General features: G+C 46.3%; 1 protein-coding gene across 2 annotated transcripts in view; it reads left to right on the top strand.

Moving 5' to 3' along the window:
* LOC126475420 (serine--tRNA ligase, cytoplasmic) overlaps nt 1-25,511 on the top strand; it is an 80,148-nt gene that overhangs the window by 29,598 nt on the left and 25,039 nt on the right. For both annotated transcript variants that reach the window (XM_050103268.1, XM_050103277.1), the window contains 3 exons: nt 4,361-4,501; nt 6,149-6,304; nt 16,120-16,317. In XM_050103268.1, coding sequence (XP_049959225.1) covers nt 4,361-4,501; nt 6,149-6,304; nt 16,120-16,317 — 495 coding nt within the window. The remainder of the gene's footprint in view (nt 1-4,360; nt 4,502-6,148; nt 6,305-16,119; nt 16,318-25,511) is intronic.

Here is a 25,511-nt window from a genome sequence, read left to right as displayed (position 1 = left end):
GACCTTAGCCTCTTGAACACCGGTGCTCCCACGCATTTCAGTGTGGCCCATGGCTCGTTCTCGGCCATTGATCTCTCTCTTTGCAGCCCCGGACTTGTCCCATCCCTCCACTGGAGAGTGCATCCTGACCTGTGTGGTAGTGACCATTTTCCCATCTATTTGTCACTGCCCCAGTGTCATTCTTCTGGGCGCCTGCCCCGCTGGGCTCTCCACAGGGCTGACTGGCCGGCTTTTACTTCCGCTGCAACCATCGAGTCTCCCCCACAGGGTGACATTGACGAGGTGGTCCGTGTCTTAACCACGTCAATCATTTCTGCGGCCGAGGCTGCCATCCCCCGCTCTTCTGGACTCCCTCGGAGGAAGGCTGTACCCTGGTGGTCGCCGGAGGTTGCTGAGGCTATTCGCGACCGTAGGCGGGCTCTCCAGCGTCATAGGCGGCACCTGTCTCTGGAGACGCTCATCGCCTTTAAGAGGCTCCGTGCCTTGGCCCGTCGTCTTATTGCACGGCGTAAGCAGGAGTGCTGGGAGAGGTACGTCTCATACTTGGGCTCCCGTGTCTCCCCCTCGCTCGTATGGTCCCGGATCCGTCGGATTTATGGATACCAGACCCCTATGGGTGTCCCTGGGATCTCCTTGGACGGCGCTGTCTGCACGGACGCTGCCGCCATTGCTGAACACCTTGCTGCGCACTTTGCTCAGAGCTCTGCGACTGCAACTTATCCCCCCGCCTTTCGCTCTCTAAAGGAGCAAGCCGAGCAGACGCCGTTATCATTCCACACACGTCGTTCTGCAAAATACAATGCTCCTTTCAGCGAGAGGGAATTCCTCGCTGCCCTCGCCGATTGCCCTGATACAGCACCAGGACCAGACTGCATCCACGCACAGATGCTGAAGCATCTCTCCAGGGACTGCCAGAGACACATCCTCACCATCTTTAACCGCATTTGGAGCGAGGGTGTGTTCCCGTCGCAATGGCGAGAGGGTGTTATTGTCCCCATCTTGAAGCCCGGTGCGGACCCACTGGCGGTGGACAGCTATCGTCCCATTACCCTCACCAATGTTTTGTGCAAATTGCTCGAACGTATGGTGGGACGGCGTTTGTGTTGGGTCCTTGAGTTGCACGGTCTCCTCGCTCCATCCCAGGGTGGCTTCCATCGGGGCCGGTCTGCAGCGGACAATTTGGTGCGGCTGGAATCTGCTATCCGTACGGCCTTTGCCCGACGTCAGCATCTCGTTGCTGTATTTTTTGATCTGCGGAAGGCATATGACACCACATGGAGGCATCACATCCTTGCTACGTTGCATGAGTGGGGTCTTCGTGGTCGGCTCCCGGCTTTTCTTCAAACCTTTCTATTGCGCCGCTCTTTCCGGGTGCAAGTCGGTGCCGCCTCTAGTTCATCTTATACACAGAAAAATGGGGTCCCGCAGGGCGCGGTGTTGAGCGTCTCCTTATTTCTAGTGGCCATTAATGGTCTGGCTGCAGCCGTGGGGTCGTCGGTGTCTCCTTCTTTGTATGCCGACGATTTCTGCATCTCATTTAGCTCCACGACTACGGGAGTCGCCGAACGCAGGCTGCAAGTAGCCGTTCGCAAGGCAGCCTCATGGGCTCTGACTCATGGTTTTTCAGTTCTCTGCAGCCAAGACTCGAGTTATGCACTTCTGCAGGCGTCGGATGGTCCACCCTCATCCTGAACTTTACCTCGACGGCCACCTGCTTGAAGTGGTGGACACTTGCCGCTTCTTAGGACTCGTCTTTGATGCCCGGCTCACATGGGTTCCTCACATTACTCAGCTGAAGCAAAAGTGCTGGTGGCACCTCAATGCCCTCCGCTGCCTGAGCCACACATCTTGGGGTGCGGATCGCTGCATGCTGTTGCGATTATACAGGTCCCTTGTGCAGTCCAGGCTTGATTATGGGAGCCCGGCCTATGGGTCTGCATCACCCTCAGTGTTGACGTTGTTAGACCCCATACACCACTGTGGGGTTCGGCTTGCAACTGGTGCTTTTCGTACGAGCCCCGTGGATTGTCTACTGGCGGAGGCCGGGGTTCCCTCGCTGCGGATTCGCCGCCGTCTACTGCTCGCCGACTATGCTGTCCACGTGCATTCCTCGCTGGGCTATCCCAATCGTCGCCTGCTTTTCCCTGCCATGGTTCTCCATCTGCCCGAAAGGCGACCTAGGTCTGGGCTTTCAATAGCTGTCCGCATCCAGTCCCTGCTGTCGGAACTGGGGTCATTCCCTCTTCTGCCTCCCTTCCGGGTCCGTGCACCTACGCCTCCCTGGTGTTTGCCCCAGCCGTCCGTCCGTCTGGACTTGGCACAGGGACCCAAGGACTCGGTTCCGCCTGTGGCCCTCCGTCGCCGTTTTCTTGCGCTCCTCGCCTCATTTTCGGGCTGTGAGACTGTCTACACTGATGGTTCCCTGGTTGATGGTCGCACTGCCTACGCTTTTGCTCACGCTGCCCATATTGAGCAGCACTCCTTGCCGGCTGGCTGCAGTATTTTTACTGCAGAGCTGGTGGCCATATTGCGCGCTCTTGAGCATGTGTGTTTTCTGCTCAGGTACGTCCATCGTCATCTGCAGTGACTCCCTGAGCGGCCTCCAGGCCATCGACCGCTACTATACCTCTTCTCCTCTGGTGTCCTCTATTCAGGAGTCTGTTTCCGCCATTACCCGTTCTGGTCGTTCGGTGGTCTTTGTTTGGATGCCAGGTCATGTTGGCATCCCGGGGAACGAACGTGTCGACAGGCTGGCCAAAGGGGCGATCGACGTCCCAGCTTTGGAGATTGGCCTCACGGCTCGCGATCAGCAGCTGGTGTTGCGCCGTAAGGTGCTTGGGATGTGGACTGCTGAGTGGCGTGGCATGACATCCCCGAATAAACTGCGGGTTGTCAAGGAGACGACCAATGTGTGGCGCTCCTCCCTGCGGGCTTCTCGCAGAGACTCTGTCATCCTGTGTCGGCTCCGCATCGGCCATACCTACCTGACGCACGGCCATCTTTTGCGTCAGGAGGATCCCCCCCTGTGTCGGTGTGGGTCCCGGCTGACGGTCACCCACATTTTGTTGGAGTGTCCCCGACTGCGCATTCTCCGGCAGTCTTTTAATCTCCCGGGCACTTTGCCTTTGGTTTTATGAGACGATGCCTCCATGGCTGATGCCGTTTTAAATTTTATTCGTGGTAGTCCTTTTTATGGTTCCATTTAGGGAGGTCCTGCACCTTTCCCTTTCTGTGTCTTTTGTCCTCGCGTCTCTCAATATTTGTTGCTGTTTTGGTGTGTCGTCAGATGGTTGACTCTGTCCCTTTTTTTTGTTCTCGTGGTCAGTCAACCAGTCTCCGGCCATCTTCTTTTCTTCTGTTTCTTTCTGTCTGGTGTTCATCTGTACTCTTCTTGTCTGTAGTGTTTGTTGCTGCATTTGTGTTCTTTTAGTACCTGGGGGGGAGTCTCCTTCCCCTTGGGGTTTTACCTGCTCCGCCAATTTTTGTCTCGCCTGTTTTGGAATGGGGGACTGATGACCTTAGCTGTTTAGTTCCCCTTAAACATCCCAACAACCACCACCATACTATCCCTCGCCCTCCCCGCCCTAGCCGCCTCATTACCACCACTCAGTTGCCACTCTTATCATGCACTGATGTTGCTGCTCGCAGTGTGGTTTCAGTTGCCTGAGACTGTACTTGTTTGTGCGAGTTGCATTTGCGAGCGAGTGTGCGTGTGTGTGTGCGTGCGTGTGCGTGTGCGTGTGTGTGTGTGTGTGTGTGTGTGTGTGTGGTCAATTGTTGACAAAAGCTTTAATGGCTGAAAGCTTTAATTGTGAGAATCTTTTTGTTCTGCCTGTCTGCGACTCAGCATCTCCCCTATATCATGAATGAAACCTGTCATTGTGAGGCTTAACCAAAAACGGAAAAAGAAGTATCCACACATTGCAGGCAGTTTGTGTTTTCTGGCTGCTACCAGTTTGACGTGGTGGTGCATTGCAACATTTGCAGTGTACCATGCACAAGCGCACTATGTGGTTTGCCATTAGTAAACATGAGCACCAATGACTACTACAAGTTAGCTATGTGATCGCTTTCTCCCAAAAATAGCTTCATTATTTTGAATTGCCTCTCCCTTTTTGTGGTTGGAGGAAGCTTTTGGCAACACCACAAGGTACCCCTTCCATCTGTAATTAATGTACCTCACAATGTTTTTGTGTTATCAGAGTTTGTAAATTTCCCTTATTTTGATTACATCTGAAGTACTAAAAATGTTTAATTAACTGCCAGTATTGATCAGTAAATAAAGCATTTTGGAATATGTTTAAAATAGATTTAAAATTTGGTGTATTAATGAGATTATTGTTTTTTTTCCCCCTTCAAGGATGAGAATCCAGTCGATAAAGTTGTTGGGAATTGTACTGACCGCAAGAAGTTGTCTCATGTTGACCTAATCTACATGATTGATGGAATGGATGGTGAAAGAGGAGTTACAGTCTCTGGCGGAAGAGCATATTTTCTCAAGGTATACACTGACTTCAGGTTGAAACAGGTCATGTAACAGAATACACTGGCAGATGTAATACCCACAAAATCTGTTTCTTAGTGAGTAATGAGTACTGTTGTCTGTTTTGAGATGCTTTTTATTGTCGGGATGGTGATGGTATAGGGTTACATGTACTATGGTGAATCAAGATCAGCTCGAGTGTCAGGAATCGTCAGCATAGCCTACGCCCAGTAGCTGAGGAAGTGGCTTTGTAGATTGGTGGCTCCAGGCACAGGTGTGGCAGTGACCAGTCAGCTTGCAGTTAGCAGCAGTCCTCCAGGCAGAGGATCTCGGATGTGACACACAGAGAATGTCCAGTAACCCCAACACATTCTTCAGACCTTTTTTTTATATAGAACCAAACATCATTTTATTGTTCTACTTTGTTGGAGTAAATGTAAAGGAAGTTAGTAGTGGCATTGAGAATTTGGACAGAAATTCAATTGACAGGCATAGAGACGTTGCTTCATTAGTGATCATGATGTTTGGTTCTATCATTACTTTCTTTCTTTTGAAGCCATTGAGGGTTATTTTATTGTGGGTCAGCAGACTTGACTTGGCAGCCACCAGTGCCCACTGTTAGCAGGCTCCTGTGAAGTGCCGAGCCACCCATCTAACTAAATCAACGTAACCCAGTATTGGATGGTGCAATGCCTGTACTCTGGGTTACTACATTTCTTTCTGCCCATTGAGGAGGAAAAAAAAATTGTCTTTACTATAAATTCAGTTCATGTTCATTCAAGAACAGTCAGAACTCATGTAAAGGTCCTGCACAAATGAGATTGCGAAAAAAAAAAAAAAAAAAAGACACAGATCAATTTACAACCCCCAGTATTGATTTTCAAAGTCATCATGACACTGTTTCGAAATATCATATTTATCCACTAATACCAGCCAACAACTTTCAGTAAAAATGTCCGCCCTGTACTGGAATTATGTAAGTACAGGTTGTGATGTAGGAACAATGACGTACGGAAATTTGGGTCTGGCTGTGGTTCGTACATGGGTAGTCAAGGTGGTTAAGGAGACCACTCAGATAAAGCGGGAAATGTGGATTCAAGTTCTGGTCCAGCACAAATTTTCATTGTCCCCCACCACAACTATGAATACATTTCGTGTATTTCATAATGGCTGTAGTTGCCGCAGTGACAATTACTTCGGGCATGCATGTGTATCTGAAAAAATATTGCGTTGTTCTTCTTAACAACACAGGCCCTAAAATATCGTAATTACACTATTATACGTCATTACTTGATATACAGCAACCAACCATGTATTGTAAAGTTTTATTTATGATGAGATATGTTTCGGGTACCCACCTTATAATTTTTTTTTTTTTCAATTGGCATAATACATCGGTATTTTAATCACTGATCACTGCCATGCTTGTGTTGATTACATTTTGAATGCTGGAGCTGTGCTCTGTTCTGTAACTTGTAGCTCATGTAGAATGTGTACCAAAGCTCGTACTTTGATTTTCTATTACCTGGTGAACAATAAACTGTTAATCAGATTGTTATTCTGATCTAGGCATGCTTTAAATACAGACAGAATTTTATGGTGTGTTTTTTTTTTTTCATTTCATTAAGAGGAATATTGTGACTAAGCAGCAAAGCTTTTTTACAGGGGCCAGCAGTATTCATGCAGCATGGTCTGGTGCAGTTATCACTCCACATGTTGTACAGCCGTGGCTATAAACCATTGTACACTCCATTCTTCATGCGGAAAGAGGTTATGGAGCAGGTAGCCCAACTTTCGCAATTTGATGAAGAACTCTACAAGGTATGCATTGCTAAGAAAGTATTGACTCATTATAAGTACTTGTTTTGTCATTGTACCAGTTGGAATATGCCAACTTAATTGTAAACATATGCTACAAAGATATAAAAAATAGTTTTTTCTCCTTTGTCATGCATGGCTAACATATATATGTAGAGGAGATCCTGTCAGGTCCTGAACATTTTGAGATAAAATGATTATTAAATGCCTATGAAACAGCCTCTTTGTCAGTATGCTTGAAATGGATAGAACATACCAGAAAGCGTTCTTAAATTACATTGTCCCAAAAAACAATGCATTAAGTATTCTAATAAATCCCCAAGAAGAATGAAACACTGATATTAGGATGATGTGATGAAGGTTCTCCATGGAAAGCTGAATGAGAATGTGTTCATACAGTCAGTTACAAACATAGGCAGGTGTGTGTGTGTGTGTGTGTGTGTGTGTGTGTGTGTGTGTGTATTACCCATGAACGTGTGGACAAGGCAGTTTTACCACATGATGCAAAAGTAACTCCTTGAGTGTTAACAAATTTTTGTGATCCCTGCAGGATGCATAATCTTATAATAGTTCTTTTTCCTATGATTGTCTTGAAAATCACTTTTGTGCTACTGGTTCATTCCACATCAAGGGGATCAGGGGTCCCAACTCGACCCTCTCCAAATCTAATGAAATTTGGTGTGAAGGTTCTACATGGTCTCTGATGGTTATATACCAAATTTCAGTTCAGTAACTTCCGTGGTTGGATTCTTAGGGGATTTTAAAGAGAGGCTACTCACCTCCCTGCCACCGTTGGATAAGCAGCTGCCAGCAGCAAGTCGTATACTCTTAGCTCACTTATTTGTTACATAGTTTAATTCTTAATTTCTTTGCGTGTTTTTGGGTACTTGCATAGTTTAATTCATAAATTTCGGGCGTATTGTAGTATTTGAGAGTTGTAGCATCGCATTTTAGTACCTGAATAGTGTAAAATCGCGTAGTCTCCTTCTGCCGCCAAGCAGTGTGTCAGCAGGGCGCAAGTAGCAGAATTACTGCATTTACTAGGCAATCTTGTATTTTAATAACCATTTAAATGTTGTGTTGAATTATTTGTGCTCTCTGTAGATTACTTCAGACGTTCTTTGCAAACAGTATTTAGCATGGATAGGGACTGCGACTGCTGTGTTCGGATGCGGACTGAGTTGGCATCCCTTCGCTCCCAGCTTCAGGCAGTGTTGGCTTCGGTCACACAGCTTGAGGCTGTAGCCAATGGGCATCACTTTGGGGGTCCGGACGGGTGTTTGTCGTGTCGTGGACGGCCAGCCCATCCCACGCATCCCCCGATCGGACTACGTCTGTGGGTGCCTGGGATAATGCCCGCATTGAGGCTGACCCCTCACCCGTGGTAGAGTGGGAGGTCGTTTCGAGGTGTGGCAGGGGGCGAAAGACATTCTGGAGGGCTGAATGGAAGGCCTCTCCAGTTTGTCTGACAAGCCGGTTTCAGGCTCTGTCTCCGGCTGATACTGATCTTCGGCCGGACTTGGCTGCTTGTCCTGTTCCAGAGGTTGCCCCTCAGTCTGCAAGATCCAGGCGGTCGCAGAGAGTGGGCTTACTGGTAGTTAGAAGCTCCAACGTCAGACGCGTAATGGGGCCCCTTAGGGATATGGCTGCAAGGGAGGGGAAGAAAACCAATGTGCACTCCATGTGCATACCGGGGGGAGTCATTCCAGATGTGGAAAGGGTCCTTCCGGATGCCATGAAGGGTACAGGGTGCACCCATCTGCAGGTGGTCGCTCATGTCGGCACCAATGATGTGTGTTGCTATGGATCGGAGGATATCCTCCCTGTCTTCCGGCGACTATCTGATTTGGTGAAGACTGCCGGTCTCGCTAGCGGGTTGAAAGCAGAGCACACCACCTGCAGCATTGTCGAAAGGACTGACTGCGGAGCTTTGGTACAGAGCTGAGTGGAGGGTCTGAATCAGAGGCTGAGACGGTTCTGCGACCGTGTGGGCTGCAGATTCCTCGACTTGTGCCATAGGGTGGTGGGGTTTCAAGTTCTGCTGGATAGGTCAGGAGTCCACTACACACAGCAGGCGGCTACACAGGTAGCAGGGATTGTGTGGCATGGACTGGGTGGTTTTTTAGGTTAGATGGCCTCGGGCAAGTACAGAAAGGGCAACAGCCTCAAAGGGTGCGGGGCAAAGTCAGGACATGCGGGGGGGGGGGGGGGGGGGGGGGGGGCAAGCAGCATTCGGCATTGTAATTGTAAACTGTTGAAGCTGCGTTGGTAAAGTACCGGAACTTCAAGCGCTGTTAGAAAGCACTGAAGCTGAAATTATTATAGGTACGGAGAGCTGGTTGAAGCCAGAGATAAATCCTGCCGAAATTTTTACAAAGGCACAGACGGTGTTTAGAGAAGATAGATTGCATGCAACCGGTGGTGGCGTGTTTGACGCTGTTAGTAGTAGTTTATCCTGTAGTGAAATAGAAGTGGATAGTTCCTGTGAATTATTATGGGTGGAGGTTATACTCAACAACCGAGCTGGGTTAATAATTGGCTCCTTTTACCGACCTCCCGACTCAGCAGCATTAGTGGCAGAACTGAGAGAAAATCTGGAATACCTTTCACATAAATTTCCTCAGCATGTTATAGTCTTAGGTGAAGATTTCAATTTGCCAGATATAGACTGGGACACTCAGATGTTTAGGACGGGTGGTAGGGACAGAGCATCGAGGGACATTATACTGAGTGCACTATTCGAAAATTACCTCCAGCAATTAAATAGAGAACCGACTCGTGGAGATAACATCTTGCACCTACTGATAACAAACAGACCAGAACTTTTCGACTCTGTAAGCGCAGAACAGGGAATCAGTGATCATTCAAAATGAAAATTTCTGTTCCGACACTGACAATGTTGAGTGTTTATGAAAAAAGTTCAAGGCAATCGTAAAATGCATTTTAGACAGATACGTGCCGAGTAAAACTGTGAGGGATGGGAAAAACCCACCGTGGTTCAACAACAAAGCTAGGAAACTACTGCAAAAGCAAAGAGAGCTTCACTGCAAGTTTAAATGCAGCCAAAACCTCTCAGATAAACAGAAGTTAAATGATGTCAAAGTTAGCGTAAGGAGGGCTATGCATGAAGCGTTCAGTGAATTTGAAAGTAAAATTCTATGTACCGACTTGACAGGAAATCCTAGGAAGTTCTGGTCTTACGTTAAATCAGTAAGTGGATCGAAACAGTATATCCAGACACTCTGGGATGATGATGGCATTGAAACAGAGGATGACACGCATAAAGCTGAAATACTAAACACCTTTTTCCAAAGCTGTTTCACAGAGGAAGACCGCACTGCAGTTCCTTCTCTAAATCCTCGCATGAACGAAAAAATGGCAGACATCGAAATAAGTGTCCAAGGAACAGAAAAACAACTGAAATCACTCAACAGAGGAAAGTCCAATGGACCTGACGGGATACCAATTCGATTCTACACAGAGTACGTGAAAGAACTTGCCCCCTTCTAACAGCCGTGTACCGCAAGTCTCTAGAGGAACAGAAGGTTCCAAATGATTGGAAAAGAGCACAGGTAGTCCCAGTTTTCAAAAAGGGTCGTCGAGCAGATGCGCAAAACTATAGGCCTATATCTCTGACATCGATCTGTTGTAGAATTTTAGAACATGTTTTTTGCTCGCGTATCGTGTCATTTCTGGAAACCCAGAATCTACTCTGTAGGAATCAACATGGATTCCGGAAACAGCAATCGTGAGAGACCAAACTCGCTTTGTTTATTATGAGACCCAGAAAATATTAGATATAGGCTCCCAAGTAGATGTCATTTTCTTTGACTTCCAGAAGGCGTTCGATACAGTTTCGCACTATCACCTAATAAACAAAGTAAGAGCCTACGCAATATCAGACCAGCTGTGTGGCTGGATTGAAGTTTTTAGCAAACAGAACACAGCATGTTGTTCTCAATGGTGAGACGTCTACAGATGTTAAAGTAACCTCTGGTGTGCCACAGGGGAGTGTTATGGGATCATTGCTTTTCACAATATATATAAATGACCTAGTAGATAGTGTCAGAAGTCCCATGCCGCTTTTCGCGGATGATGCTTTAGTATACAGAGAAGTTGCAGCGTTATAAAATTGCAGCGAAATGCAGGAAGATCTGCAGCGGATAGGCACTTGGTGCAGGGAGTGGCAACTGACCCTTAACATAGACAAATGTAATGTATTGCGAATACATAGAAAGAAGGACCCTTTATTGTAGGATTATATAATAGCGGAACAAACACTGGTAGCAGTTACTTGTGTAAGATATCTAGGAGTATGCATATGGAACGATTTGAAGTGGAATGATCATATAAAATTAATTGTTAGTAAGGCAGGTGCCAGGTTGAGATTCATTGGGAGAGTCCTCAGAAAATGTAGTCCATCAACAAAGGAGGTGGCTTACAAAACACTTGTTCGACCTATACTTCCGTATTGCTCATCAGTGTGGGATCCGTACCAGGTCGGGTTGACAGAGGAGATAGAGAAGATCCAAAGAAGAGCGGTGTGTTTCGTCACTGGGTTATTTGGTAAGCGTGATAGTGTTACGGAGATGTTTAGCGAACTCAAGTGGCAGACTCTTCAAGAGAGACGCTCTGCATCACAGTGTAGCTTGCTGTCCAGGTTTCGACAGGGTGCGTTTCTGGATGAGGTATCAAATATATTGCTTCCCCCTACTTACACCTCCCGAGGAGATCACGAATGTAAAATTGGAGAGATTCGAGCGCGCATGGAGGCTTTCCGGCAGTCGTTCTTCCCACGAACCATACGTGACTGAAACAGGAAAGGGAGGTAATGACAGTGGCGCATAAAGTGCCCCCCACCACACACTGTTGGGTGGCTTGTGGAGTATAAATGTAGGTGTAGATGATGTACGAAGGCGCAAATGTGCCAAATTTGCTAGGCTTTTTTTACAAGTTCTAGCAAACATTTGATTATTTGCTTCAATATACATAGACCATTTCTTATGCTGAATCACACCATGGCAAAAATTAGGGATTTAGCCATACCTAAATATAGATACAAGCCTGTAAAGTGGCTAAAAAATTCATTGCGCTATTCTGAGAGCCGTAGTTTGACGACCACTGCTACTTCTTGTGTGAGCCAATCACGCCAAAACTTCAGATGGCTGTTCCTACCTATGTCTATATATCAATCAAATTTAATTAGCACTGGATGCCCAGATGAAAATATATGCATCTGTAAAGTTGACTAAAATTTTCTACCTGCAAATTTTAGGGTATTTTTGGGGGAAATATCTCAGCTGTGTCTTCTTCAATCTTCTTTTTCTTGCCACAGCTGGAAAAAGCATGCTTTAAGAATTCAAAGAAAGCTCGTTTATTTTCTGGGGTCAAATATTTTGCTCATTGAATCCCATAATTATTTTTATTCAAGTGTATAAGTCAGTTTCAAACATTAATTTAACACATGACATAAAAGCAAGTGTAGTACGAAACACAGCAAATTTGCAGAACAAAACTACTAAAGAGTCAGTTCCATTTTTCATTAAGCACTTCTACAATTTTGTCAATAACAGATTGTGGATAACTGTGTTGTCTTCCTCGTGATGATGTTGATGGGGCTTCTAAAGCCATTGGGGCTTCTAAAGCCATGAAGATGTGTTGCTCAGGAATCTAGCAGGTATCTTTAGCAGTCGGCCAGTGGAAGGAACCAAAATGACTGTGTGAGTGCATAAAGCTGATGAGGATGTCTTGTTGTCCATATGAAACTTCACATTTCCAACCCACCAAAAATTGCCATCCATACAAGTAACATACTGTCCTGGTTGTAAACTTGGAATTGAGACTGCTGGATTTCTTCATCTGCTTCGAAGGTGTTAACTGTGAATGCTGTAGCATCATTGGAAACTATGCTTACTCTGAGCTGATTACAATTAATTGATTTTCTCTTGTTCCAGATACTGTATGTCCCATCGTAAACCTTTTTTATTGATCAGGGTGGATTTCTTCAATTTCTTCTTTTGGTACATAAAAAGCTTTACACCTGGAATACTATCATCACAGAATTTGAATAAATCATATGAAGTCAGTATTTGGCTGTCTAAGGTCCTTTGCACACTAGCACAGGCTGCAAGTCCTTTTGCTGTTCCCCCAATGCACAAGGCAATTTACCATGGCTTGTTCCAAAAAAATTCTATTTGGCAGCGATGCGAAAACCCTTTTCATGCAGGCATAAATTGATGGAACGTCTGAAATTCTTATATTGAGCAGGTGAATCATCACCAAAGCAGTAAATATTCTTAATGTTTTCAGTCTTTGTCTTTAAATATGCTATCAACTTTATTTGAAAGGCACGGACAGCAATGGTATTATGACAGAACAGTTGCTGACCATATAAATGCTAATACTCTTACGTTCTTTGCCATCAAAATAGACATCAGATGGATGAAATGTGGCCGGAATATTCTCCCAATGGAATCCTTGCAAAGTATCCTGAAAAACAAATGAATAACTCTCACCAAAATCTATCAGTGTAATTAATTCATTTTCTGTAAGATTTCTTTTTAGCTGCTTAAGATATAAACTTTGGTGTTCTGACACAAAGTGGTGGCTTCTTAAACTGATAATTTTCAAAATCAATGCCTCCATGATCTCTGGCAAGTCTTCAACGTGTCTCTGACAGCATGGACCCATTACTTGTATTCCATTGTTTCGTCAGTTTCATAGTCTTTAAAAGAGTCTTCAACAAAAGCCTCTAGTCACATTTTTCCTGGACAATCCTCACAATGTTTGAGCATACAATTTTTTGATTCCAAACTGCACACAGTTTTTTCATCAAATCTTTGTAGTCATCTTGAATGGATGTTGCTGAAGCCAACATTAATTTGACATTTTGATGAATTGCGCATACACTTACTGAATGTGATCCAGAAGCATCAGCTGTACTAAACCATTTTAGCCTGAGCCCACAAACTTTTGATAAGCTTTGTTCATTTCCATATTGCTTACAATAAGCAATGAACAGTTCTTTAAGGTTATAAAGCAGCAGGCATTTCTCCTTGTGAATCTTTCGCCATTTATTCTTACTGCAACACAATACTTTTTGCCTGGACATAAGCAAGAAAACTCATCATCTTCAAAGAAAGTGAGGACGTTTTGTTTTATTTCATCAATAAGCTTTTCCCCCTTTACGGTTTGCAGGTTTTGCTGAAATCCCATCTTCCATCTTTAGTTTCTTAGCATTCTTCAGCACCCTAGTTGAAACAGCAAAGTCTTTAGCCATTTTTTCAGTAGTGCAGCTATTTGGGGCCAGGGTCAAAGTTTGAACTTTACTGCTATTGCTTGAAATCTGAAGTTCAATCTTAAGTTGTTCAATTAAGATTTTTACATTTATGGCACTCTTCCATTTGTATCTGAGCAGTAACTACTTGGCTCACACCAGTAACTGTGGCAATTACCTTAGTAATACTGCCTTGTTCACTTGCACTTTATGTATCCCATTGAATCCCTTTCACTGATCCTGAATATTTGGTAGTGATTCTCCAAGTGATGATAATGAAGTGTTAGCAGCAAAGCAAGCATCAACAACACCCATGGCTTCAGTGGATGGTGATTCTTGCTTATCCTGGCAGGATGATTCTTTTTGGGCATTTCATGTCAACATTTGGTACAAATTTTCAGACCAAGTTTAAAACCTTTATTAGTCAGTAACTTCAGCCTATGAACCATTGCTGTGTTTACTGATCTCAACCTTCTTGGTTATTTTTTCTTTACCAAATGGGTTGCAGAAATTCAGCAGGAATTGAAATTTTGTCGTCAACAAGGCATTCTGGTATGAACAATTTGGGCATCTTCAGTAAAATCAAGCCCAGACCTACACTGAAGAAGCTCCTTGTCAGTTGGTGACATTTCCTTACCTGATCGTAATTCCCTTTTGCAATGATAGAATGGTGATGACTTCAGACAATAATCAGTTTTGTTTTTCTATAAAATATACAAATTAGGCTATCAAAACATATTGTTTTAGTGCTTACCTTAAGCTACAACAATAATTACTGATTATTCAAGCACTCAGTACTCAACACTAAGATTGTACAGTGTCAACATCAAAGATTACACCGCACAAAAGACTGAAACTGTGAAAATGGCCAATAATCAAAAGCAGCAACTGAAAGTGCTGATTCAGCAATGTGTATAACTGCTATGAGGATAGAGCCTTAAAAACCTATTGCTGCTTTAAAATACCAATGGAAACCAAGTGACAATGCATTGTAGGGTTCTTCTAAAGCAACATAGCATTTCATTATGATCTAGATTTTATAATCTTCAGGGCACTTTCTGAGGTTTTATTATATTTATATTATACGCTGTAAAATAATGTAAAAACACTTCTCATTAGCATAGTTACTTTCCCTAAACCACGGTAAAATCTTATTGTATTAAAAGACATGACAATTACACATTTTTTGATTTACAACTTCAAATTGTATTAATTTTTTTATTTATCAGTAATCCATTTTCCCTACTCTTGATAGGTATTCTTACTCATCAATATGCAAGATCCAGAAATTAAACAATATAGCTTTGAAAGCTTAAAGGATGCTCTGTCCAGCTGTGGCAAGAAAAAGAGGATTGAAGAAGACACAGTTGAGATATTGCCCCCCAAAAATACCCTAAAATTTGCAGGTAGAAAGTTTTGCCCAACTTTGCAGTTGCATATCTTTTCACCTGAGCACCCAGTACTAATTAAATTTGATTGATATACAGACAATCATAGGTAGGAATAGCCATCTGAAGTTTTGGCGTGATTGGCTCACACAAAAAGTAGCTGTGGTTGGTCAAACCATAGTTCTCAGAATAGTGCGACAAATTTTTTAGCCACTTTAGAGGCATGTATCTTTATTTAGGTATGGCTAAGTCCCTAATTTTTGTCGTGGTGTGATTCAGTATAAAAAGAGGTATGTATATTGAAGCAAATGACCAAATATTTGCTAGAACTTTTAAAAAAGCCTAGCAAAGTTGGCACATTTGCAACTTCGCACATGATGCGGAGGTGAGTAGCCTCTCTTTAAAATCCCTTAAGAATTGAACCACTGAAGGTACTGAACTGAAATTTGGTATATAACTATCAAAGACCATGTAGAACCTTCACACCAAATTTCATTAGATTTGGAGATGGTCGAGTGGGGACACTTTTTAATATTGGTCCCTTTGACGTGGAATGGCCCTACTCCATGGTTTGGTAATTATGTATTTGTTTTTAGTTTTGTCGCTGGATCCCCTCTTGCCACAACAGTCATCAGATAATGCAAAGGAAAAAAATGTTCTGTGTGCCATCTGTCTGGGAGTGGTGTAAACTGTGTTCTGTGTGTCACCATATTGCAACTGTTTGGAGTGTAGGAACCAGACTGGCATTTGCCTAAACCTGACCAACAATCATGTGTAATTGATCTGTGTCTGCCATACCTCCTAGTTCTTTATAGTTAAAAACTACAGCTATAAAACTAGTTTATTTTCCCATTATGTGACATGTTTTTATTTTTATTTTTATTTTAATGTACCAATAAATCACATGAAATTCTCACACTTTTGAAAATTTTGAGTATTTATTTTATGCAACACTTAGTGATACTGCAAATATTTTGTTCTGTGGATGTCTTCCAAAACTATTCATAAAGATACTAAGGAATAGAGTATCCTGTGACATAGTGCATCTATTTACGTTGCACTGTGTTTGGAAACTGTGAACATAAGATAAGCTACCATATATTTGCGGCTGAGGAAGTATTAATCACAATAAATTTACTTTACTTCCATTACAGGTGACAGGAAAGGGTTCAGATGAGAAATACTTGATAGCAACATCAGAGCAACCCATTGCTGCTTTCCATCGGGATGAATGGATTGGTGAACAGGAGCTGCCCATACGCTATGCAGGCCTGTCTACTTGCTTTCGGCAGGAGGTTGGAGCTCATGGGAGGGACACGCGTGGTATCTTCAGGGTGCACCAGTTTGAGAAGGTGAGCAAATGCTTTGAGAATTAATATGTGAAACCTAATACCACAATTGTTAAAGGCACGCAATCTGTTATTCCAGCTATGGTTCTCTGACCATTTTTAATCATCATTCTATGAATTATAGAGGTGATCATACAGGGAAAATTGAGGATGATCATAGAACCACATCTGGAGGAGGAGCAGTTTGTTGTCAGAAGTAACAGATCAACAGGGGATCTAATTTTTCAGTGCCTGCATATTGATGCAAAAATACTGGGAGAAATGCAAGAACCTGTTAGTTGCATGTATGATAGTGTTGCAGGGGAGAAGATCTGGATGTGCTTGAGGAAAAGGAATATCTCTAAAGGACTGGGTAGGAAAATCCAGATACTGTATGAGGACTGTACTAGAAGTAAAGAAGTTGGAGAGGGATAATCTTTATCGTTTCAGATCAAGAGTAGAGTTCAGCAAGACAGTGCATTGTCCCCGATGCTGTTCATCACTGTTATGATTTACACAATGAGGAGCCGAAGAAACTGCTACACCTGCCTAATATCGTGCAGGTCCTCCGCGAGCACACAGAAGTGCCACAAGATGATGTTACATGGACTCGACTAATGTCTGAAGTAGTGCTGGAGGGAATTGACACCGTGGATCCTCCAGGGTTGTCCATAAATCCCTAAGAGCACAAGGGGGGGGGGGGGGTGGAGATCTCTTCTGAACACCGTGTTGCAAGACATCCAAGATATGCTTAATAATGTTCATGCCTGAGGAGTCTGGTGGCCAGCAGAAGTGTTCAAACTCAGAAGAGTGTTTCTGGAACCAATCTGTAGCAATTCTGGATGTGTGAGGTGTTGCATTGTCCTGCTGGAACTGGCCAAGTACTTCAGAATGCATAGTGGGCATGAATGGATGCAGGTGATAGAGAGGAGGCTTACATACGTGTCACCTGTCAGTCATTTCGAGATGTATCAGGGTTCCCATGTCACTCCAACTGCAAATGCCCCACACCATTACAGAGCCTCCACCACCTTGAACACCCCCCTGCGGCTTCGGGGCTAAGAATAGGCCCGCGGTATTCCTGCCTGTCGTAAGAGGCGACTAAAAGGAGTCTCAAACGTTTCGGCCTCATGTGATGGTCCCCTGTCAGGTTTGACCTCCATATCTCAAAATTTTTCCGAAGAGCGAGCCGATTGGCGAAGGGCGCCTTACTTGGTGCATTGTGTCCATCTTGCGTTGAGAACTTTCGCCAGCTTATTCGTCGTTGCATTACAGTCCTGCCCGCTCTACATCTCTTGGGCATGGATACGCTCCTGCGTGCCCTTTCTGCCAAGCAATGTGCAGGGCCACTTTCTGCACTGACGACGACCATGGACCACATGTCACCTAACATCGAGCACGGTAGCCAGTCCGTTGTGGTGGGGCCGCCATGTACCCTGTTGGTTGTAACCCCCTGACAACACAGGGATCGCTCTACTGATGCCTGCGCCGTTAACTCCCCACGTATGCCAAGGAGTAGATGCCCATCTCCCTGGGGCATCAGGACTCCCGGCAATGGTCATCCTGCCAGGTGGCTATTGCTGCGGCTGGGTGGCGCCCGTGGGGAGGGCCCTTGGTCGGAGTAGGTGGCATCAGGGCGGATGACCCACAATGAAGAGTGGTACATCATCTCTCGCTGGCAGCCAGCTGCCAGCAGTCTCTAAGCGTTTGAGGGCTCATTTTAAAGCTAACGTTTATGACCCCAAATCGTTCCCATCCCTGGCCACACCATGGGAGGAACGAAAGGCAATGAATGACAGTGACGTGTATTCGCCCAGGTATCTCGTGTGTGCCAGAGCTGATGGTGACTTGTTTCTATCCGTGAAGCCTCAGTTCTTTGTAGAGCATTTAGAGGACAAGTTTGGGGAGGTGGAGGGTTTGTCCAAAATGCGCTCTGGGTCAGTTTTGATAAAAACGGCATCCTCTGCCCAGTCACGCAGGTTACTTGCTTGTGACAAGTTGGGGGATGTTAACGTTACCATCACCCCACATAAGAGTTTAAATATGGTCCAGGGTATTATTTTCCATCGGGACCTACTTTTGCAGTCTGATGACGAGCTGCGCGCCAATTTAGAGCGCCGAGGTGTACATTTCGTCCTGCGCGTTCATCGGGGTCCGAGGGACAATCAGGTAGCTACCGGTGCCTTCATCTTGGCCTTCGAAGGAGATACATTACCAGAGAAGGTCAAGGTGATGGTCTACCGATGTGACGTCAAACCCTATATTCCTCCCCCGATGCGGTGCCTCAAGTGCAGGAAGTTCGGTCACATGTCCTCTCGCTGTACTTCTAGCCTCACATGTCGAGATTGTGGACGCCCATCTCATCCCGATACTCCATGTGCTCCGCCTCCCGTCTGTGTCATCTGTGGAGAGCCTCATTCCCCTTGCTCGCCGGACTGCAGTATCTTACAGAAAGAACGCAAAATCATGGAATATAAGACCCTGGACCGACTGACCTACACTGAGGCTAAGCGTAAGTTTGAACGGCTACATCCCGTGCGCATGACGTCATCTTATGCCTCCATTGTCACTCCTGCTCCAGCTCCTTCAGCTGCAAGACATACAGTCAGCTCTCAGAGTCAGAGGACCTCACCTGCCCCCTTGACGATGGGGGCCCCTTCTCTCGCTGTTGCTCCCACACCATCTATCTCGGGAGCAGCACCCACTAAACCACTGGGGACACCAGTCCCCACTTCTAAGCCGGAGAAGCGTAAGTCTTCTTTGGCTTCTCTCGCTCGGAAGGGATCCCTTGGGTCACTCCCTTCCCAGGTTCCTACCAGCGGCACAGCAGACGCCAACCAGTGGCTGAAGAAGCCACAGGTCGCTGGTCGACGGGCTTCGCGATCCTCTTCGGTCCCGGAGACTGACTCCAATAAGCCCTCTCAACAACGGCAACCAAAGGAACAGCAAGAGAAAACGACTTTGAAGACCCGTAAGACCAAGACACCTGCGGTGGCACCTACTCCACCGCTACCTAAAAGCTCTGCGTCTGACGATGAGGTGGAGATCCTTGCGTCCACTGAGGACCTCGCTCTCGCCGGTCCCTCAGACGCAATGGATAGCACTTGCACGGGTGCTCCATCGGAGGCAGCAGGTGACCCAGCGGCGTAATCTGCCTTCCCAGTCCCGTCACGCCTTTCTCCGCCATGGACAATACCATCCTCCAGTGGAACTGCAGCAGTTTCTTCCACCATCTAGCTGAGCTCCGCCAACTTATCAGCCTACACCCTTTCTTCTGCATTGCTCTTCAGGAAACTTGGTTTCCAGCAATGCGAACCCCCGCCCTCCGTGGCTATTGGGGTTATTATAAGAACCGGGCAGCTTATGAAAGGGTGTCTGGTGGCGTCTGCATATATGTCCTTAACTCTCTTCACAGCGAGTTTGTTCCTCTACAAACAGCTTTAGAGGCTGTCGCTGTTCGGGTGTGGACGCCACAGGCTGTTACCGTCTGCAGTCTTTACCTTCCACCGGATGGTGATGTCTCGCAGCATGTCCTGGCTGCGCTGATAGCCCAATTGCCGCCGCCTTTCTTGCTACTGGGCGACTTCAACGCCCATAACCCTCTGTGGGGTGGGTCAGTGGCAACAGGTCGAGGCGCCACCATTGAGCATTTATTGTCGCAGCTCGATCTCTCGCTTTTAAATGATGGTGCCTTCACACACTTCACCGTGGCGCATGGCACATACTCCACCATTGACCTTTCAATCTGTAGCCCTAGCCTCTTACCGTCTGTCCAATGGAGTGTGCATGACGACCTGTGTGGTAGTGACCACTTTCCGATCTTTCTGTCACTACCACAGTGTCACTCTTCTGGGCACCCTAGCAGATGGGCTATGAATAAGGCTGACTGGGACTTGTTCTCCTCCGCTGCCGCTATTGAGCTTCTCTCTCATGGTGACATTGATGCGGTGGTTCAGTCGGTCACCAACGGCACCGTTACTGTCGCCGAATCTGCCATTCCCCATTCCTCTGGGTCCCCTCGGCGGTGGACTGTGCCTTGGTGGTCGCCTGAGATCGCTGCAGTGATTAAAGTTCGCCGGCGGGCGCTACAGCGTCACAAGCGACATCCCTGCATTGAACACTTCATCACCTTCAAACGGCTGCGTGCGCGGGCCCACCGCCTTATACGCCAAAGCAAGCAGGAGTGCTGGGAGCGGTATGTGTCCACCATTGGCCTCCATGTCACTCCATCGCAGGTCTGGGCCAAGACTCGACGCGTCTACGGCTATCGGACCCCTGCCAGCGTCCCTGCGCTCTCACTGAATGGAGCAGTTTGTACTGACTCCGACGTCATTGCAAACCGCTTAGCAGAGCATTTTGCTATGAGCTCCGCTTCTGCGAATTACCCCGAGGCCTTCCGCTCCATTAAAGAGCGGATGGAACGTCGGAGCCTTTCGTTTCGCACCCACCACCCAGAATCTTACAATGCTCCATTCAGTGAGTGGGAATTTCACAGTGCCCTAGCTGCTTGCCCTGATACTGCTCCGGGCCAGATGGCATCCACTGTCAGATGCTGAAACACCTTTCAGTGGACTGCCAGCGGCGCCTCCTCGATCTTTACAACCATCTTTGGGTCGAGGGGGAGTTTCCGTCGCAATGGCGGAAAAGCGTTGTCATCCCCGTTTTGAAACCTGGAAAGAGCCCTCTGGAGGTGGACAGCTACCGTCCCATTAGCCTCACCAATGTTCTTTGCAAGTTGCTTGAACGGATGGTGAGCCGGCGCTTGAATTGGGTACTGGAGTCTCGGGGCCTTCTGGCTCCGTCTCAGGGTGGGTTCCGTAAAGGCCGCTCCGCCACCGACAATCTGGTGAGCCTGGAGTCGGCCATCCGTACTGCCTTTGCCCGCCGTCAGCACCTTGTCGCTGTCTTTTTCGACACGCGGAAGGCGTACGATACGACATGGCGTCATCATATCCTTTCTACGCTTCATGGATGGGGTCTTCGGGGCCCTCTGCCAATCTTTATCAGAAATTTTCTGCCGTATCGTACCTTCCGCGTGCAAGTCACGGCTTCATATAGTTCCTCCCACGTCCAGGAGACGGGTGTGCCACAGGGTTCTGTTTTAAGTGTCTGCATGTTTTTAATAGCCATTAACGGGCTCGCTGCGGCCGTGGGAAATTCTGTCACCGCTTCCCTGTATGCTGACGACTTCTGCCTTTACTACAGCTCTACTGGCATTGCAGCTGTTGAACGTCAGCTACAGGGCGCTATCCGCAAGGTGCAGTCTTGGGCTGTAGCTCATGGGTTCCAGTTTTCAGCAGCCAAGACCTGCGTTATGCATTTCTGCCGGCGACGTACTGTCCACCCGGAGCTGCGGCTTTATCTTGCCGGCGAACTTCTTTCAGTGGTGGAATCACACAGGTTTTTGGGGGTGGTTTTCGATGCCGGGTTGACTTGGCTGCCTCATATCCAGCAGCTTAAACAAGCATGTTGGCGGCATCTAAATGCTCTGAGATGCTTGAGCCACACCCGCTGGGGCGCCGACCGATCTACCCTGTTACGGCTCTACCAGGCGTTAATCCAGTCCCGCCTGGATTATGGGAGCCTGGCTTATGGCTCAGCACCCCCATCTGCGTTGCGGGTGCTGGACTCAATTCTCCACAGCGGGATACGCCTTGCCACTGGTGCTTTCCGCACCAGCCCTGTGGACAGCATACTAGTGGAGGCAGGTGTCCCTCCACTGCGGTTACGACGCCAACAATTACTGGCTGCTTATGCTGCCCATGTTTTTAGCTTGCCCGGGCATCCAAATTACCGTGTCCTGTTCCCACAGTCAGTCGTCCATCTGCCAGAACGTCAGTCCCGGTCGGGTTGTCCGATCGCTGTACGCGTCCAAGAGCTCCTCTCTGGGTTTGGGTTTTTCCCAGTTCCACCTCCTTTCCGGGCACCTCTGCGCACGCCCCCATGGTGTGTGCCTCGCCCTTGCCTTCGGCTCGATTTGGCACAGGGCCCGAAGGACTCAGTCCCTCCGGAGGCCTTCAGATGCCACTTTTATTCCATCCTGACCACGTATCAGGGCTCTGGAGTTGTTTACACCGACGGCTCGATGGTCGCTGGTCGAGTTGGTTATGCGCTAACTCTAGGGGACCATTCCGAAAAACGTTCCTTGCCGGCTGGCTGCAGCGTTTACACTGCTGAGCTGGTCGCCATCTTTTGTGCCCTAGAGTATATCCGCTCCTGCTCAGGTGAGTCCTTCATTATCTGTAGCGATTCCCTGAGCGGTTTACGAGCTCTCGACCAGTGTTTCCCTCGTTCTCGTCTGGTGATGGCTATCCATGAGTCCCTGCATACTCTTGCGAGTTGCGGCTGCTCTGTGGTCTTCGTGTGGACCCCAGGCCATGTTGGGGTACCTGGCAATGAGAATGTTGACCGCCTGGCAAAAGAGGCCACTAGTAAATCATCTCTGGAGATTGGCCTCCCGGAGACTGATTTGCAGGCAGTCTTACGCCGCGAAGTTCTTTCGGTTTGGGACGCTGAATGGCGCAATCTGCCCACGCCCAACTCCGTCCAATCAAGTCCACGACGACTGTGTGGAGGTCGTCCATTCGGGTCTCCCGCCAGGAGTCTGTTGTCCTCTGCCGGCTGCGCATTGGGCACACTCGGCTTACGCGCGGCCACTTATTGCGCCGTGAGGACGCACCCCTATGTCGCTGTGGCTCCGTTTTATCTGTGGTCCATATTTTATTGGAGTGCCCGCTTTTAGCTGTGCTCAGGCAGTCGTTTGCACTGCCTGACACGCTCCCTGCCCTTTTAACAGATGACTCTGCTACAGCTGACTTAGTTTTACGTTTTATTTGGGCAGGGGGTTTTTATCATTTAATCTAAGTGTTTCTGTTTTATCTTATTGTTTTGTGTGGATTCTGGCCTTTGGCCTCCGGTTTTATACTGATTTTTTAATGTGTTTTAAGTGGTTGGCTTTTCCTTTTTTATTTCTATGGTCGGCCAACCACCGTCACACACTGTGTGATTTTAGTTCGTTTTGTCTGGTCTTTGTCTCAGTTTCTCTTGTTCTGTGTCGTCTGTGCTCTATTTTGTTAATCGTTTTTATTCTCTGTGGGTGTTTTTAGTACTTGGAAAAAGGGACCGATGACCGTTGCAGTCTGGTCCCTTTACTCCCACAAACCAACCAACCAACCACCTTGAACAGTACCCTGCTGGCATGCAGATTCCATGGAGTTATGAGGTTGTCTCCATACCTGTACATGTCTATCTGCACGATACAATTTGAAACAAGACTTGTCCGACCAGGCAATATGTTTCTATCATCAACAGTGCAATGTCAGTGTTGAGGGTCCAGGTGAGGTGTAAAACATTGTGTCATGCAGTTGTCGAGGGTACACGAGGGGACCTTCGGCTCCGAAGGCCCATATTGATGATGTTTCATTGAATGAATGGTTCGTATGCTCACAATTGTTGATGGCCCAGCATTAAAATCTGCTGCAATTTGCGGAAGGGTTGCACTTCTGTCACGTTGAATGATTCTCTTCAGTCATTGTTGGCCCCATTCTTGCAGGATCTTTTTCTAGCCGCAGTGATGTCGGAGATTTGATGTTTTACCAGTTTCCTGATATTCACGGTACACTTGTGAAATTGTCATGCGGGAAAATCCCCACTTCATCACTACCTCAGATGCTGTGTCCCATCGCTTGTGCGCAGACTATAACACACATTCAAACTCACTTAAATCTTGATAACGTGCCATTGTAGCTGCAGTAACCAATCTAACATCTGCGCCAGATACTTGTCTTCTTATATAGGCCTTGCCAACCACAGTGCCATATTCCGCCTGTTTACATATGTCTGTATTTGAATATGCATGCCCATACCAGGCATTTGACGCTTCAGTGTATAACGAAGATCATTAAGAAAAGTTTTGGTGACTGAACTGTCTACAGTATGGAAATCACAGTTCCAGGAATATAATCTACATGTCTAGCTGTGGAAAATGCACATGTGTTTGTTCAGCTGTCTCCATAGGACTCTGCGGGCCACATTATTATTGCATGAGATGTAATTTCTGGCCTCTTGTTACACTGGAAATCTCTCTTTCCCTCCTCCTCCCCCCTCTCCCCCTCCCTCCCTCCCTCCCTCCTTTCCCTCCCTCCCTCCCTCCCCTTTCTCTCAGTTGACAATACATGAAAATTAATAATGACAATAACCTACTAACTGGCATAGCAAGGTGAGAGGTAATACTAGAAAAGTCCCCAATGGCTTGCTGGTGGACTTGAGTGAAATAAAATAACTCTCGCAGACTAAACACACCAGCCAAAGCCAAACATCAGGCTTTTGCCAAGGCTTTCAATCTTTGCAGCATCTTGGTTTGTGTGAAACGTCACCTGTCTCCACCTGCAGTTATTCAGCTTTTCCAACATGGAGGGCAGTTTTGCAGTAGCTGCTACCGCTAGAGATGGGCAAAACTGTTCTTTTCAGAGATCGGATCAGAACTGTTCACTCCCTGAAATGAACTAGCTCTTTTTCATGACTCACCACTCATTCACAACAGAAAATAAATGGAACGCACATTGCCCTTTAAACTTGGTTTATTCCAGTACTATACCTGTATTTTGATCTTATTTGATCCTATTTTGAAGTAACACAGATAATGATTAAGAATTTTGTATTGTTTGTTGAAATTTCCACGATATGACAAAGTTTTTGATTATTGATTTATTTTGCACTATCGTGGTTTTTTGGGTGATCGGAAAATGTTGTAACTTGAGATTTACAATAACAATATATTTGGCTATAATGTATCAAAATTTCATTAACCTCGTACAAATACATCGCAACCCATATATTTTTAAAGTGAACATTTCCTTCCAAAGACGCCTAAAATCGCAAAATCCGTACTACAATAAGAAAAAAATATATAAATTTGACTGTAAGACCAAAGTGCTGCATATAGCCTTCCGCAGAATAAAACAAGGAAAAATTGGTGTATCACTTTTGCTATACGTTTATCGGTTCGCTCGTAATTAAAGTGTAAATTCGAGTGACCATAATAAAAAATCCTATAGTAAGAGGAGCCATCAGGAACCTAATCTGATCAGTTTAAACAAATAAAAATAAAATAAAAACAAATGATGTATACATAACGTAATTATGTAATATACATAACGGTATTACTACGAAGAACAATATCCAGTAGAGACGAACTCCGATGCAGAGGCGCTGAGTCA

This window comes from Schistocerca serialis, chromosome 1 (assembly GCF_023864345.2).
Source record: "Schistocerca serialis cubense isolate TAMUIC-IGC-003099 chromosome 1, iqSchSeri2.2, whole genome shotgun sequence".
Taxonomy (NCBI): domain Eukaryota; kingdom Metazoa; phylum Arthropoda; class Insecta; order Orthoptera; family Acrididae; genus Schistocerca; species Schistocerca serialis.
The sequence above is the reverse complement of the archived record's forward strand: the minus strand, read 5'-3'. Positions and strand labels throughout refer to the sequence as shown.